Source organism: Columba livia, chromosome 11, assembly GCF_036013475.1.
Source record: "Columba livia isolate bColLiv1 breed racing homer chromosome 11, bColLiv1.pat.W.v2, whole genome shotgun sequence".
NCBI classification, from domain to species: domain Eukaryota; kingdom Metazoa; phylum Chordata; class Aves; order Columbiformes; family Columbidae; genus Columba; species Columba livia.
Genome location: NC_088612.1, coordinates 17,203,586 through 17,220,477, shown reverse-complemented (window position 1 = coordinate 17,220,477; position 16,892 = coordinate 17,203,586). Strand labels below are relative to the sequence as shown.

General features: G+C 41.3%; 2 protein-coding genes and 1 long non-coding RNA gene across 18 annotated transcripts in view; 2 read left to right on the top strand and 1 right to left on the bottom strand.

Annotated features, from left to right (window-relative positions):
* Positions 1-14,777, top strand: part of LOC110357763 (C2 calcium-dependent domain-containing protein 4C-like) — a 66,576-nt gene extending 51,799 nt beyond the window's left edge. For 4 of the 11 annotated variants that reach the window (XR_010475263.1, XR_010475265.1, XR_002411586.2 and 1 more), the window contains 2 exons: positions 10,293-10,377; positions 11,752-14,777. The gene's annotated coding sequence lies outside the window, so the exon portion shown is untranslated. Of the gene's footprint in view, positions 1-1,558; positions 1,706-10,292 lie in introns of those variants that run through there. The other 7 variants (XR_010475268.1, XR_002411584.2, XR_010475267.1 and 4 more) reach the window with 4 other exon arrangements.
* Positions 15-16,242, bottom strand: LOC110357764 (uncharacterized). 2 transcript variants are annotated; one of them, XR_010475274.1, is made up of 4 exons: positions 15,941-16,242; positions 12,895-12,989; positions 3,451-3,533; positions 15-1,747 (listed from the first exon to the last, which is right to left on the bottom strand). It is a non-coding gene; the product is annotated as an uncharacterized LOC110357764 (long non-coding RNA). The 2 variants fall into 2 exon arrangements; XR_010475273.1 differs by lacking the exon at positions 15,941-16,242 and adding an exon at positions 15,694-15,863.
* VPS13C (vacuolar protein sorting 13 homolog C) overlaps positions 15,708-16,892 on the top strand; it is an 89,847-nt gene continuing 88,662 nt past the window's right edge. For all 5 annotated transcript variants that reach the window (XM_065076149.1, XM_065076147.1, XM_065076150.1 and 2 more), the window contains exon 1: positions 15,708-15,879. In XM_065076149.1, the coding sequence (XP_064932221.1) occupies positions 15,780-15,879 (100 nt within the window). In that variant the 5' untranslated portion in view covers positions 15,708-15,779. The remainder of the gene's footprint in view (positions 15,880-16,892) is intronic.

The window sequence follows — 16,892 nt, the reverse complement described above, 5'->3', positions numbered from 1 at the left end:
AACAATACCAGTGGTTCCTCAAGCAGCAAAACCAGTTTATTGGTTTCGGGGACAAAATCTCCTACGTCAATAGAATTTATTTATTTTTCTAATGTATCCTTTCTCAAAGTTAAGTTTTAAACAAGCTATTTCAGAAGAGTAATATTAACCATAGCACAATTCCTACCACAGCAGGAAACATCCAGATCTTTTCTCGGAGCAGAAGTTTACCAACTTATTTCTGAAGGGTACTGAGAGAGGGAAATGGCCGGTCAAAGTGCTGGGCACAGGTAGGGGAAGGCAGGCTGGGTTAAGTCACTTAGAGATAATCTGACAAACACTACCTATTTGCATGTTAGCTGCAGGCGTTCATTGCTTTCATTTACATTTTTCAAATCCAAATTATGGAAGAAAGTGAGGGAAAAATGATTGTTATTGCTGCCAGTATTTCTTGAATTTTCCTCTCTACTATGTTAAACAAATAGTTTAATTTTGCCAGTGCCTTATTTTCAGCTGCCTCTTTCTAAGCTCATTTGCTACTTCCTCATGCCATGAAAAGCTAAAACTAATTTACTGAGACATTACAGAGTAGGTAGTTTATGTTGGTTTAGACAGTGATTCAGATTCTGTCTAACATTAAAGATCAATCTCTGCTTCCTTTTGGCTTGTGGATAAATGTGACAAACTTTCCACAGCCACACAGGTAGGTTAAGGAGCCTTACAGACAAAGGAGGCAAATAAGAGTGCTACTCTTTAAAAAGCTGTATCACAATTCAAAAGAGCAGCTGTCAGTCTAACCTTGTGACTGCTGAGCACCTGTAGGATTCCTGGGCTGTGCTTCCACATCCTGTGCTGCCAGCTCTGAGGATGGGGTGTCTCCCTGGCAGTGGCCCTAATAAACTGGTTACCCATAAAGCTTGATACTCAGATAAAAATAGGTGTGAACGGTGATCAGATGCTGGTGGGAGGGCAGGGAGGAGGCAAGTGTGTGTGGTTTCTTTCTTCCCCCCAACACTTGCTACAAGTGAACAGATTTTGCTTTTCACATCGTGTGGTAATTTGTCTGCATGTAACAAAGCAACAAGTTTATTTTCCTTGCTTGTATGTAGAGTATGAGCCATCATTCAGAGAAGGACATGTCATCAGGCAGTCTCTTCATGCTGGTGGTTTTGGCACACTGGATGTGCCCTCTTTCTTCTCTGTCATTTGGCTTTGGGAGCTCTGAGCACATGCAGAGAGATGTTGCAAGCAGAACGTACACACCTTTGAGGTACAAAGCAATTCTTTGTTGTCTTATGCACACAGTTGATAGCCAGGACTCACAAGTTCCCAGGCTAAGGTGAGCTGGCAGGGACCTGGCGGTGAGGGGTGGACAACTGGGACAGGGTCATACTCTGAGTTGCTGAGTTCCCATCCTTGATTCCCTGTTTTCTTTTTTTATTTTCCTTAGGGCTTTATGCCTTTGGAGCAAATGACCTCCCCCATCTCAACAATCTTGCCTCTGCCTGTGGCTTTTCTCCTTTGTGTTTTGTCTGGCTCTAGCAGGCATACTGTCTCACAGCTCTTTCTCACAACTTAGCTGTTTTCTCAGAGGCCTGAGTGAGGATTTTGCTGCTGTGAGGTGCAAAACAGAGCCCGAGATTACGGAGAACTGAGCCAAAAGGAGGAGGGTAACAGTGGAGACACCACCACAAAGTCTGCATTTCCACGGCTGTGTCCTGAGCAGGTCAGTCTGGGAAATCTGACGCATTGTTGTACTGGCACAGAGCTGAGAAATAAAAGCCCATAGCTTGGGTTAGGTATGACTGCACAGAAAACATTTTAGAGCATCATTAGCAAAGGCCAAAATAAATTCTCTCAATTGCATAATATTGAGACAGCCTTATTTATCAGTGTCTAAAAAAAACCTGGTTCTGCACAGTTTCTGTTTGCATTATCAAGAATTATTTATAAGTATCTTTCAGTAAAGTGCACATTTAGCATTCCTAATGGAGCAGAGAACAAAGTTTTCATGACTAAACACTGCAACTTAGGGACCAACCTGGGCTCACAGTGAAGGAAAGGCAATCAGAGGGTGTCTCAAACCTCTTAGGAATTGATGAGTATGTAAGAAGAATCTGTGCCAAATACTTGACACTCTAAATTCATGTTATTCAAACTGGTAAGTCTTGTGGGCTTCTTTTTTCTTGTGTGTGTGGCTTGTGGTTTCTGGCTAGCTTTTTTTTTTTTTAATTGCTAAGTATGTCAGCACTGAAATCCTACAAATTGAAATGCTGTGTTTGACATGTGGGGGTTGAGGTAATATCATCTGCCATGAAATCTGAATGGTGAACATGAAACGATAACAGATGTGAGACTGAGAAACTCGGACTGCCTGGACACGTTAAGTTAATGTCATGCTGGGACACAGGGCAGAGTAATTGCTTCATTCTTCAGCTTGCCAGAGATACACAGCATGAGAATTCAGTCCTGCCATACTCCTGACGAGTGTGCAAGATACGTAATAGTGAATGAATAGTTGTGATTTGCAGTAGAGAACATCATGTACTCAAATATTAACCTCATAGGAGGAAAAAACAAATTCACTATAGTAATACAAGACAGCAGACGAATGCTAAAAGGACATCTAATTTAACCTGTGCAGAGAGCACTCAAAGAACTCTTGTCAGAGACTTGGAAGCACGCACCCCTGTCTAACATGCTTTCAAAAGGAGAGAAGGTGGTGTGGCCAAACAGGAAAGGGAGCCTCGTTGAAGTGAACAGGCATATTCCAGAAAAAATCACATCCAAATCACAAGAAAAGAGAAGAGCAGAGGGTTTGCATTTAGAATTGACTTCCCCAAAAAAGAGAACTCGCATAAAACCTGTCAGTGTATCTAAAGTAAAAAATCTGGCAGAGGGTCATTGAGGAAATAGTATTTACAAGATGATTGATGAAACCTTTACAAACGGGTTGGGCTGTAGAGTGGAGGAGGAGGTCAAGTAGAGTCTTTATTTCTAGGGACTTGGTCAGAGGGTCTGTCTCAAATGGTAGTATCTAGAGGCACTGACTTTTGAAAGGTGTCTATAAACTAACTACGTGAAATTGTCAGGATCACACAATGCTCAGTGCTCAGCTGAAGACTGGGCAGCAGATAGCATGCAATTATCATGTTCCATTCTCTGTCATGCCTCATGGCTGTTCTGTGCCTGTGCTCTTTGGCCAAAAATGATTAGACAGCACATCTGGCACTTGTGGTCATCCTTCTGTATTGAAAACACGTAAAAATATCTTACTTTTAAGACGTATCATGTCAGTCATGCCACTTAAAAATCTTACTCACTGGTTAGTCTAAACACTGCCTCTTTTTAAACGAACTGGTTCCAAACATGGTTCCATTCGTAGTAGTTGCACATTTCTTACCAATTTCCAGTGAAGTACAGTTCCTGCCAACCTTCAGGATAAGAGGAATGTTCATAAATTGCACTTACATTATGAATTACATGACGTTGCTACGCACTTGAACCATTCAGGAAATATTCCCTTTCTTTCATAAACAGCTTTGATTCGCTTCCTGTGAAAAGAAACAGTTTTTAATCTTTCTTGGTCACAGAGCAAGGCATTTAAATTTTTAATTCAAGTTAATTAAAAAGCATGGCAATTCATGTGGTATTTCCAGGGGAATTTGTGGCTGTAAAAATTGCAAATCAGAATACCAGATGCACAACACAGATACAATCAATGGAGGAAAAATACATTGCTAAGGAGAAACTGCTCTTCAGAAACACCAGAAGTATAAACATTAGGAACTGGGTTGTTGAGCACTCCCATGTTTGCAGGTTTCTAGGTCTTGTCCTATTATAGAGCTTGTCCAGAGCCTCACTCTTTAGCTGAGTATGTTCCTGATCTTCAGCCAGGGTCAATCTCTACCAGCATTGGCCTGACTAATTCTTTTCCCTTCACAATATTTGTGACAGATGCAAAGGAAATCTCATCCTTCAATTTGCCAGGCTAATAAAACCAAGCTCTTCTATTTCTCTCCTTTAAAATAAGCTCACCTATCCTCTGATCATGCTATCGGATGCATTTTAATTCACCTTTCTTGACAAGGGGTGACCTACTCTGATAAAGTCCTTTGCTTTTAGAAATCTTGTGTTATGAGAGACCCAGGAGGGGCTTTAAACAGGAAGGTGTAATCTAGTTCTATGTGCTTTTTCTTATTTTATTATTTTAAATGAGAAAGGTAAATATTAACATCACAGAAACACATCACAGAGGCTCAACTACCGTAAACTTGAAATGAACTAAACTAAAATGACAGTCGAGATGAGATCATGTGTGACCAATCACGTTGGCTTAGTTCACCAGTTTACGAAGCCATAAAGTTTAGTACGGTGTGTAATCAAAGTGTGTGCCTGACAAAGACAAGAATTGCTATTTGTTAATTTTACATCAGGTGTGTTTGAAAGGGGAGTTGTTTCCTTTCAGTAAAGGCCTATCTGTGACAGAGGGCTTGAGCAACCTGGGGATTGCTGGGGTCACCGAACATGGGACATTTCCCGGAGGACAGGACGGAACCTGTTCAGCTACTCCTGGGGACGACAGACATCTCAGCAGCCCCTTTGCTGTTTTCTGCCTCAACACTTCCTCCTGAAAATTTTATTGCAGTTGCAGAGCTATTGTTTACCCACCTTATTTATTACTCACCTTTACCCATATGAGTACAAAGCTTGCCAAGGGTTTTGCAACAAGGTTAATTTCTGGACCAGACTTAGGACTAGCCTTAGGTCAATACGGCCTACTTTCAGATGGCTCTTTTTTGATCTCAATTTAAACAGCAGGATTATGAGCCGGGGTTTGCTTTTCAGCTAATGATGGAGTTTCTCTTCAAACCAGTGCTGCCTGATCTTCTGCACTGGCTGACAGTCAAGTTGGCTGAGCACCTTGGACACAACCTGGGTGACCCTGTCCTCTTCAAGCAGGAAACCTTTAAACTTCAGTCCTGTTCAGAGCTGATCTTCATCACTCTATGCTAAAGAAGAACATCTCAGAAAGGATCCCTTTGTTTTTTTAGGTTAGGTACTGAGAATCATACAACTAGAAATATTTTATTCATTTTTTTTTAAATTCATCTGAGAACATAATAATTTATGTGCCAAATGTATTTTTCAACATAATTCTTTTGCATTCACTGAAGTTTTCTGGTTTCTGAGTAACCTGAATAAAGTTTTCCGGTTTCTGAGTAACCTGAATATTCATTTTCTTTCATAAAGAAAAGAAATTATAATACGTTGGAAGTGTATCTTTCTAAGTGCCATCTCTTGTCTTTGTAGTATGTAAATGGGTTGTATTTTGGAGTTTGACTTATTTTATATCCTAGTCTAACATTGTGTGGTCATATATCATTAGTGCTTTTTTTTTTCAGAAAAAAAAAGTGATTTCAAAATATTTTGTCAGTTAAAAGAAATATTTTTACACAACTTAATAACATTAAATATAAGACAAAAATTGGAAAAATTTTATTTTTCCAATCACAGCCTGAAAAGCTGATTTCTGATTGAGCTGACTGATGCCGTTATTAATTATAATATGCTTTTATCCTTTCGTGACTACACCAATTCCCAGAAACACTGTAAGTGGTGCTTCTGCACACAGTTTAACTCCCCAGTAAACATACCCATCTGCTCACTGTTTTCCTTCCTGCATAACTTTTACCTCAGTGGTAAAAGCAGCTGACTGAGGGCATTAGGCAAGAAATACATCTGTTCCCACAGACTGTCTTGTCATAATGAAATCGGAAATCAGGTGATGTCACTTCTATCAGACAATACCTATGTTGACAAATGCTGACAATAGTTCAAGGATTTGGATGACAGGAAGCTTCAGTGCCTACTACCTTAAAAAACATTTGCGTTTAGTTCTGGATAGCTCTACCTTGGAGAGTGTTTCAATTTAAAATAGCTTTTCTCAAAACTGTGTATTTTCAAAGTAGGTTAAATCTGATGTGGTTATGGGTCAAATTGTTGTCATGGAAATGGTTATGAATCCTCTGATTTCAAATATTGTTCTCAAGAGAACTAACTTCATTTTCAGATTTGACTATTTTAATAGCAGAGGTATACATAGAGTGTTCATATGAAATCTAGGATAGTGGAAGGATCTTTCTAAAGCCTGTTAGAAACTGGAGGTGGGTTCCCTTTCACGCTGGTGACAAGTTTCAGAAGTAGGACGCTATCAAAATTGAGCTCATCAAAGCTGCATATACTCCCTGGCTCTGTACTTTGTATGCAAAAATCTCAAGATCCCAGTTTTCGCCCTGGGAATCTTCTGATAGCAAGTATTAGTTTCACAGGCCCTGCAGCCTCTACAGGGAAGAATTTTCGTTGCAGATCAGACAATTTCAAGACCACAGTCATGGTTTGCATGTTACTCTTGTGCTATTACACTAAAACACTGGATATGGGAGGACCTGATCTTCTAGTTCCTGTAACAGCAAGTATTTGTTGTGCCTATATCATCTCTCTTCTCATAAAGTGAAAAACTACAGAGAACGTGTGTTACGTGGGCAATAGTGCCCAACTACCCTGTGCTCCCCGCTGGACAGCACAGTCTCACCAGGGGGGTCACCAGCTCACAAGCTGGTTTTACTGGGCGGCTGCTGTTTCCATGCTGACTCCAGCTTCTCCAGGAGAGACCACAAGACATTTTGCTTCAGTTCAGAGGACCAGGAGCTATCTTACATGTTAGTCAGTCCTCGGTTTTTACAGTGAGGACTCGCTGTTCTATTTTTACTAATCACTGCCCATTTAATGGGGAATATGCTTTTGAAAGAGATGAGTGTCTAGTTTAAACCCAGTGTAGATCTTATCTGGTGCATTTTAGACAAGAGAATTTTTTTTTAAAATTTGAAATGACAAGGATTGTCTGTTTCTCAGAGTTGTAGTGGGACAAAATACTTGGGTATCTAACCAGAACAGAATTTGCTATTATATAAAGGTGAATGAGCTGAATTAGGGCAACATGGGCAGGCAAGCTGTAAGATGTGCTGGAGTTTACCGTTTAGAGACTTCAGCTGGAGCAAAACCACTTACTTCAGTATTTTAAATTATTTTTAAACTGAGATTAAAAGAGAGAAATGTTTGAACATGAGAGGTTTTTGATCTAGCAGAGGAATTGAAAGGGATCCTGTGCCCAGGCAGTTAACCCACTGATGTGTGTCTGTAGTTCAGGATTGCTACTTTGAATTGTTCAAAATGCATAAACCAAGTGATTCATCATTCAGGTATTCTGATTTGCAGAGGCTCCAGCAGCACAACATGTGAATGCTTAATTCATGTGCGTGCTTCATATTTAACAGAGTGCTTCTTTGTTATAGTAACAACAGGGGAAAAAAGTACATATGGCTCACTGCTGTCAAAAACAAAGACATAGAAGCACAGTAAGCAGAGGCTCTTAATTTTTTCTCATCTGTCAAGTGCAACCTTTCACCTAAAAAACCAAATCACCTGTAAAAGGTAGCTATTATGCTATTATTTTTATTAGGAATTATTAAACAGCTTTTACTTCCTTTTGATAAGGGACAGCTTACAATATGTACAACTACTCAAAATACAATTTATATCCGTAAGCATCAGCCTTTCCAAGTCACGTATGCTGACTATTCAGAGGATTAATGTTTCATGAGAAAGGCAAGCTTGTGAAATGAGGCTAAATCTATAAATAGATTTATTATTGAATGCTGGTGTTTAGGGTTGAGGAATATGCTGAAAATGAAGGGTTTGTGTTTCCCAATATTTTCTACAAATAGTTAACAAATTATGTGGTCTGAGCCAGGTTGCCTTTACTGCTTCCTAAGCGGGTTGCAAGAGGCTTCGGGGGCAATTCTCTCCTTACTGAAGAAAACAGGAATACAGCTAGAACTGCCAAAAAAATCCACTTGAATCGGATGTTGCCAAAGAACTTGATTCTTTGGGGTTTATTTCTCTTTTTATGAAAAGCTTTTTATCCCTATCATGATGTTGGACAAGGAGAAGGATGCAGTACTAATTTGTAGGAGAGCTGTAGCAAATAAGGCATCCTTCTGCTGCTGAGGATGAAGGCAGGGAGCAGAGCAGCAGAGATGGTTTCCTGGGTTTTCTCTGGCCAGAGTGATGTAGTGTGGTGCTGAAGGCATGTAATAAAGATGGAACGTGAAGGCTGGCTCTGTCCCACCTTAGCCTTCGTTCCAATAATTCATCAGATCTGGTAGTTCTGAGGCAGGGCTTGCCACTTGCCATGGATTTTAACAATGGTTCGTTATGTGTCTGGGTTGTTTTTTCTCCCTTGGATTTTATAAAACAGTATTGGTATTGACTATGCGAATGGTCAGAGTGAGTGAAACAATTAGAGCCTTGTGGTGGGACTACTCTTTTTTAGGTGAAGTTAATATCAAGAGCTTTGATCTAGCAGCCTGTTACATTTAACTGAATACTGCACATAGATTTTCGTGTGACAAATATAATTTGTACCGTGCCACGAAGTATGAAAAAGTCAGAATTTCAGAAGTTTGACATTTTTATACATTACAGATGATGAGATATGTACAAAAGTAAATATTAGAAGATGAACCTGGGGGTTTTAGTGGAAGGAACAGAGGCTCACAAGTCAATAATTTCAGACTATGATACAGTTTATGAAAAATTGAGACCCTTGAACTTTTTTTAGGTACAGTGAACATTCCGTATTTCCTGTTCCTTAGGTTTTTTTGTTAACTAAAGCAACGCTGTGTGGTTCAGCACTGTCTGGAGGAAGGGTGACTTCTGTGAGATGAAAGGAACTCTTGTGATTTTATTTTTGAGTCCATAGCAAGTGTGACATTTGGAATTTTTCTTTACCATATTATTTAAAGGCTGACCTCCACATCTGAGAATTCACGAACTCTGTTAGTGGACAAGGACTGTGCAATGTCCTGCAGTTCTTACCTGTTTCCAAATCAAATTTGGCTGATAATGAATAAGTGATTGTTCTACCATTCAGCATCCCATTTCTTCTTCAATATCGGTCAGTACTTTTTCAGAAAAGCTACTCAGAAAATTTATCACAAACTATTCTGTTGTGTGTGACTTAGTGGGTTTTGCTGGAGGACTGTTCCGATCTCCAAGTGAGTGTGCAAATGACCGAAATTTTTAAGAAGTGAAATGGCTTGGCTTTGGATGAATAGATACTTACATGTGCTTTCACAATGAACAAGTTCAAGTTCTTATCAAGTGAATGAAATTACACTAATTATTTAAAAGCAAATGTGTTTTGTCCAGTCTAGACTATTATTGCTTCCTTCCTCACTCAAAGGCAACATATTCATTAAGACCAGTGCATTTTTATTTCAACCAGTTTTCTTACATAGCTAGCAGCTTTTTCATCTTCACAGCACATCACTGAAGAAAAAAGCTACGATTCTCAGAAATATCATCAAATAAAGCCCTCATGAAAAATTAAGTTAGATTCCTCTTCTGATAGAACTTAGCTAGCTTTTGAAGATTTCCTGGCTCAGGATAAAAGATAGCAACGTAATTTATGTTTCAAATCTCAGCTGGTATGACATGCATGTGATCAATACTGATCAGACAGACTAAGCCTCTTGGCTTAGAAATTTCATGCAGAAATGCAGATTCTAATTAATACATTTCTTAGATGCAGATGAGGTTCAGTAGATAAAGGAAATGATCCTTCAAACTCCCTTGAAAACCACCTGCCATAGATTGTCTATGGAGCTATCCCCATTTGTGGATATAACATTATTTCTTACCATGTGGTATCTACACTATGCTGTCCTTGTTTGTTGTACTCACATATGAAAGCTATGAAAAGCTTTGGGTGTAGGCTTGTAACAAGGAACAGTCAGCAGGAATGTAATTTTTTTACTAGATTTCACTGAAAACTTGTTCACAGTAGCCAGAGAGGATCATTTTATACACGGTTTGTCTTTGAGGATAATGGGTAAGGGTGCATGTTTATTTACTTAGAAACAGATGTGGCATTTTTTTATAGGGAAAAAAAAAATAATTGTGTCAGAATTTAGACAACATATCCGGTTTAAAATTATCCTGAGAAACAAAAATAGGGCTTCTCCAGATGACTGAAGTTATTTTTATGAATAAAGATCAACTTTGTCCTTTTGTAGTATGACTGTGCCTTGGTGTTAGTAGCTGAAGTTAAGACTGACTTCATATACTGACGCGCCTCTGTTTGTATATCACTTAGTTCTTACATATTAGTGCCTGGCAAGTATTTATATTTTATTATTCCATCACAGAGAGAGAAGACACACACTGAAACGATATCATGTTTTTTGCAGATGTGAGTTCTTCATGTTTCCCCACTGAGAACTGCGAGACTCCAGCTGTCACAGGGGAAAGAAGAAAGCAGATTGCTGTGTGTTGGTATGTTCTTAGTGCTTCAGACATCTTAATATATCTTAGTCTATTAGTTTTGTTTCTGGCTAAGGTGACTGAGATAAGCATTGTAAAAAATTCTAAGAATGATGGTAATAATTACTACTTGCAGTTTTCTAACTGCTAAGTAATAGCAGTTACTCAAGAAAAAAGCTACGATTCTCAGAAATACCATCAAATAAAACCCTCATGAAAAATTAAGTTAGATTCCTCTTATGATAGAATTTAGCTGCTATTCTAGTTCTTGCAATGTAATTTGGGTGGTTATTTTACTATCTGATGTAATTGTTGAGACACCTTTTGTTTTCCCTTTTTTTCTGCAAATGCATTCAGCATTAATGAAATCTTCTGGTAACTACTTAGAAAAAACTTTAAAACAGTGAAAAATGAAGTTACTATATACAAAAATCAAAAAGTAAATAAAATTAAAACCAATATCTAACACTATTATTTCCACAGAATACTGAACTTTTCTTTAGAAAAGGCAATATGGCAAAAATCATCGATACTGATCTCTTTCATCTGTTAATTCCAAAAATACGTGTCTTAAATAGACAGTTACTTTTGAGACTGTAACAATCAAAAATTGCAGCAAGGGAAATTATCAGTAGCTGAAAGGAATAAAACACCCCTCGTAATCCGAGAGGATAAAGAACAGGTTGCTCAGAGAGGCTGTGGCATAACCACTTTTGGAGATTTTTCAAAACTTGTCCACACACAGCTCTTGGCAACCTGATGCAACTCATCACAAAGTCCTCTCGTCCCTGGAGGCTCTGTGATGAGAGTTGATGCCACATTATCTGGCTGATTTCCCAACTGCTAATAGGCATACCCTCGATTTAGTGAGGTACACTGATAAAATTTGCCATCTGCTCACTTGCCAACAGTCAGATGGTAGGAGCTGGAGATTTTGTAATATTAATGCCGTAAAATAAGAGAAGAAAGCCTGGTTATTGAGCTATCAGTTCATGTACCCACCTCAAATTAGCGTTACATTTACTCCATTATTTATTTATGCAAGCAAGATTGTCTAACAGACAACACTGAACAAGTATTTGTTGTGACTGTTATTTATGTGTATATCTATTCATAAACCCGAAGCTTTAACTGATACTTTCAACGCAGATTTCCTGTGGTTTTTTTAGGCTTCATTTTTTGTAAAGGCTTCCCTAAGAGCTTTGGGCAAATTTTGCCACATAAATAGTAAAACCACAAAATTAAGTATTAGTGTTGAATTTGTTTTTCTTTTTGTAAATTATTATGCAGTGATGGATCATCAAATCCTCTTCTTTAATGAAAGGCTACAATAATACACAAGAAACCTCTATATATCAACCTAACATGTTTATTGATGACTTTCAGCTGAGTGAAACTACTGATTCCATTCATATTTATCAAACCAGTCCTGTCTATTCAATGTTGCTATTTGGAAAAAATGGGCAGAATGGATGGGTTTTTCGCTGAGGTGAATGAACATTACATGAGTATTCAATGAACGGTAAGTAAATACCAAAATTTGTTTGTTCTGTATCTGTTCTTCTAGATACAGAATTTGTACGTCATGCAACTGTGTACGAGGTGTTTTTTGGGGGGTTGTTTTTTCCCCTTTCCTTGCCCCTTATTTTTGACTTTTCACCTTTTTCACTGAGAACGCAAAAGGAATGGTACCTACCAACAGACAGAGCTGCATTCATGTCATGTCTAAGTGGCATCCTATCAGCAAGGAAGGCTCGGGAAGGCTAACAAAGGATTATTTTCTAACAGAGGCGCAAAAATATGTATCTTTATTTCGAAGTAATATTTCAGTACTTAAAGTAACCACACACATTGTTGATAAAATATGTATTAAAACTGCTGCCTTCACAGATTTTCCTTTTATTCCATTCCATTTTCCTTTCATTTTGAAAACAATCTGTGTAGGTTTTACTGAAACAGGATATATGACACAGATGTGGCTTGCTGGGGTTCGTTCCATGTGAAATCATGTTACTTCAGGAGTGTTGTTTGTTTGTTTGTTTGTTTTTATCCACTAGGACATTTATTTATGTTTGTTGCATGCCTGTAGAGAGCAGTACAAATTTCATTTACTCAAATATATGCTATAACAAGGTGATTTTAAAAATGCATGGAATTGTTCAAGTTCTTTAGGTAAACGCTTGAGAAATAATTTAACCACATACAAGCTTTTTTCTTATGTTTTTCAACACCCTTTTTAGTTGTGATTAATTTTTTTCTGTGCAGATATTTTTATGACCATTATGAAAACTGAAGTAGCAAAAGACTATATAATCCTGACTATATTGCATAATTTTTGTAGAGAACATTTAATGCCATTGATTTGCATGGTAGTTGTTACATTTACATATACCAAGAGCATGAGCTGCCACTGATTAGCCAGTACTTTTGCTCAAACTTTAGTTATTCAGCTGTGGTTTGTATATACAAAAGCATAATAAACTGAAGTCTTAAAACTTCATAAAAAAAATCACAAATGAAAGTTGTTACCTAATAGAATGGCAGCAGGAGCTCCATCCACAATTTCCTGTAGTTTTCTTGCATTGCTACTTCCTTATGACAGGAATGGCTTTGAACAGCCAACACTGCACAAAAGAAGTAAACAAATAAAATATAAATTGCCAATGTCTATAGTTTACCTTATTAGGTAATGCCTGTCTGAAGATACCTAGACCACAAAATGAGAATGCAGTAATTTTTGACTATTTTGAACACTAAGATATGCAGAAATCAATTATGTGGTGAAGAACTTCTGAGGCATTATGAAAGCTAAGTTGTACTAACATATTACTTAAGGTTAAAAAAAATGTGAAAGAATGAATTTGACTTGGGAACACAAGAAAAAATGGCACAAAAGCACTTGCTCAATAAAATTAATTAATATTGCTCAGGTATTGCAGGAAACACTTTATTCTAGGAATCAGTGCAACCTCTTCTTATGGAAAGAAATTTAAGTTTGAATCTGTGACAAACATTACTGACAAACATCACTAGCTAGAATACATATAGGATACAGGTAGATTATATATAGAGACCTTGGCTGTAGGGATACACACAACTGCACTGATCTTTAGAGCCTGACAGTTCTTATCGGGATATGAGAAATAAGAGGATTTGGAGTTGATTTTGGTGTTTAGCTCTGACTTAAAACTGTAAAAACTTTTAATAATACCTGGTCCCTTCTCATTCCATTATTCTCATTTACTGGGGCAAAAGTGTGCTCTGTTGGCAATAAACAAAAACTCCTGTCTTGCAGGAAACAACCTGGCATTACTCCTTGGTGTGCTGAATTCCGCAGCCATGCAGAAGTTGTGTGGGTTGGTACCTGGCACTCACAATTCCCTTCTACCCCTTCCTTCTGTAATGACTTATTAGAGAGGCTTTAGTCCTTGAATTTGCCCCTGGGTTGCCACAGCTACAGTTCTCATGAAGAACAAAAACAGCACTAACAACTCAACAGAAAACTCGTTTATCCACGTTCAGGCATAGACTTTTGCAGAAGGGCTAGAATGCAGCACGCTCAGATGATTTGAGTACACTGTGACTACTGATAACGCATCTGACAGTGCTTGTGCAAGAACTGCCACAGTATGTGGGAGGGAAAAGGCTTCCAGTGGGCACTGATGTATCATAGTAATTGCTCGTGGTGCTTATGGAAGTGTGGCATCCTATGGAAGGGCGCAAAGGGAGACTTTTCATTGTGAACCTCCCCAGTGTTCCTGTGCTTCTCCAGCACCCAATAATGTGATTTCCCTAATCAAACCTGCATCCTGACCATCATGTTTAACAACCACTGCAGGCCTGAACTTCGGTCTTTGTAGTATAAGGCTCTGACTTATCCATTCAACCTGCGATAATGTAAATGTCTGCAGGAAATGCAGGCTTATATGTACAGTAATGGGGTACACATGGCATTAGACCCTTACAATGTGAAAAAAAGGTGCTAAATGATCTTCTTGTGCTGCTTGCATGCTCTGGACTGGACTCTGTTGTTTTATCACATATTTAACAAACTGAAAATGCATTTGACACAGTTATTTGGATGAGTGTGATCTTACGTATGTGTCCTCTCTTTATTTAAAGTCAAAAGATACCCAAGCAGAGCTCTTTGGATTTAGCTCAACTACAGCATGAGGGAGCTTGCAAGTCTGAAAAACAGGCTCTAGCAGAACCAGAGATGTAACAGTCACTGATGGACCTTTCCTTTATCAGTTTACTTATTTTTTTTCCTTAAACTATTTGTGGTTTTGTAACATCTTCTTGTTCTAAACTCCACAATATATTTGTGTACTGTTTAAAGCAATATTTGTCTTATCCTTGATCACATTCATGTGGTCTTGATGTATTTTTGCGATTAAATGCTGTCGCTAATATTTGTTTCTTTTCTCTACAACACATTTTTTGACTGTATGTGTCCTTTGGAGCTTCAAAGTGCTGTTCTTCCATGAATCACAGAGCTTCCATGAGTTCAGAACAACTTTACATAACTGGTTTGAGATTATTCCATCCAATATTTGAGATGTTGCCATTGCTAGCGGCAGGTTCACCACACAGAGCAGCATGAGCTTCTGCTGCAGTGCTACTAACTCTGAAAAATCTGAGTTTTACCACCGACATTCTTGTGTTCCCTTTGTCTGTGAGTTTTCCTGTCACTTGAACGGCTGGATTAACAGAAATTAGTTTTCTTAGGAACCATTAGCACAAGCCAGGTTGTTTAATTCCAGCTGACCCGGTGCAAACACCCTGGATGCCGCGTTCAGCACGCACATACATCTTAAATGAGGAGGCGAGCAGGCAAGCGGGCACACCCGCACTGCAGCCCAGCCCTTGCGCACCCGAGCTCTTGGGCTGCACCTCGGGTGCAAACGCAGCTTTCGGCGGGAAAGCCGGGGGGGGCGCGTGGGGGACAGCAGGCCGCGCGCCGCCCGCCGTGCCCGCGCTGTGCGGCGGCACCGGGTGCTGCTGAGGCACCGGGAGGTTGTGGCGGCTGCGCTCAGCACGCGGCGGCCGCGCCCCGCGCGAGGAGCCCGCGGATCTCCGCCCCGCCCCGCGCCTGTCTGCCGCCGCGGCTCTGAGACGCCACCGGCTCGCCCAGCCCGGGCCGGGCCGGGCCCCCCGACCCCGGCCTCTCCTCCACCTGGGTCCCCGGCCTCGGGAAACGCGCCCACGGGTCCGCCTGTGCCCGGGGGCGGCCGCGCAGCCGCTCCGAGGCATTCGCCTCCCGCCCCTCCCGCGGGCCCGCCGCCAGGAGGCGCGCGACTCCGTCATGCACCGCCCCCGCCCTGTCACCTGACTGGCGGGGACGCGCCCGGCGCCGGTTGATCCGCGTGCCCCGGCGCTGCTCTCCCCTCCCCGGCAGCGGGGGCTTCTCCGCCATGGTGCTGGAGTCGGTGGTGGCGGATCTGCTGAACCGCTTTCTGGGCGACTATGTGGAGAACCTGAACAAGTCTCAGCTCAAGCTGGGCATATGGGGGGGTAAGGAGCCCCTTTCCTCTCTCGCCCCATCTCCGCGGCGCTGCGGGGCTGCAGCTCTCACCGGGGCCGAGCGCTTCCTCGCGGCGGGGAGCGGGTCTCGTTGGTTGCGGTTCCCCCGTGCGGGGTCTCCGGGCGGTGGGGCCGCTGTCTCCTCTGAGGGGCGGGCGGGCTGTGGGGCTGCGGCCCCTGTGAGGAGAGCGCGAGCCGCGGAGCCGCGCGCGGACCGGCCCCCCTTTCCCCACCGAGAGGGGCGCTCAGTCTGTGAGTCAGTCAGTCTGTGGCTGCGGACCCGCCTCCCCCATGACTGTGCCCGTGGTCTGTGATCCCCTCACGTTCCTTGCCACCATGCCCGCCCCCGTCCCCGGGCGGGGCGGTCGGTCGGTCTGCGGGGCTGCGGCTCCCCGCGGCGGCGGGCGGAGGCTCCGGCTGTTGCCGCCGTGCGGCGGGGCTTGTTTGTGAGGTCCCCGCGCAGTGGCGGGGCCGCGCGTTGTGGGGGCAGAAGGAGCAAAGTGAGGGTCTGTTCCACGCGAGGCGCGGGCACCTGTGTGCCCAGCTGTGGCAGCTGCCCCGCGGGGCTGATGCTCTTCTGGTTGGGAGAACACGGGTGGAAGCACGAGTGTGTTGTCGGGTCTGCCCGTGGGGTGGCGGCCCATGCCCCAGGAAGAGGGGAAGCCTTGTTTGTGGAGCAGTTGATGGGCTGTGTCTGTCACCTGCTAATTTATTGGTGTAAATCATGTGCATTAAACAAGTGATAGCCCAACAACGTGGACTAGCTATTCTCAGTGGATACATTAATATATACCCTGTAGGCGTGTAAAAAATAGGACTGTCTAAAGAAGGCTGGCTTTTTTGGAAGGCTGGCTGTTTATCCCATACATAAGGGATGAAACTCCTCTTTCCTAAATGTTGCTTTTGCCATGGTAGTAATATTTTAATACTTATATGTTATTAATACCTATATTAAAAATATAACGTAGCTGTAGCGAATCTGTCATTGAAATATGAAGAGGTAT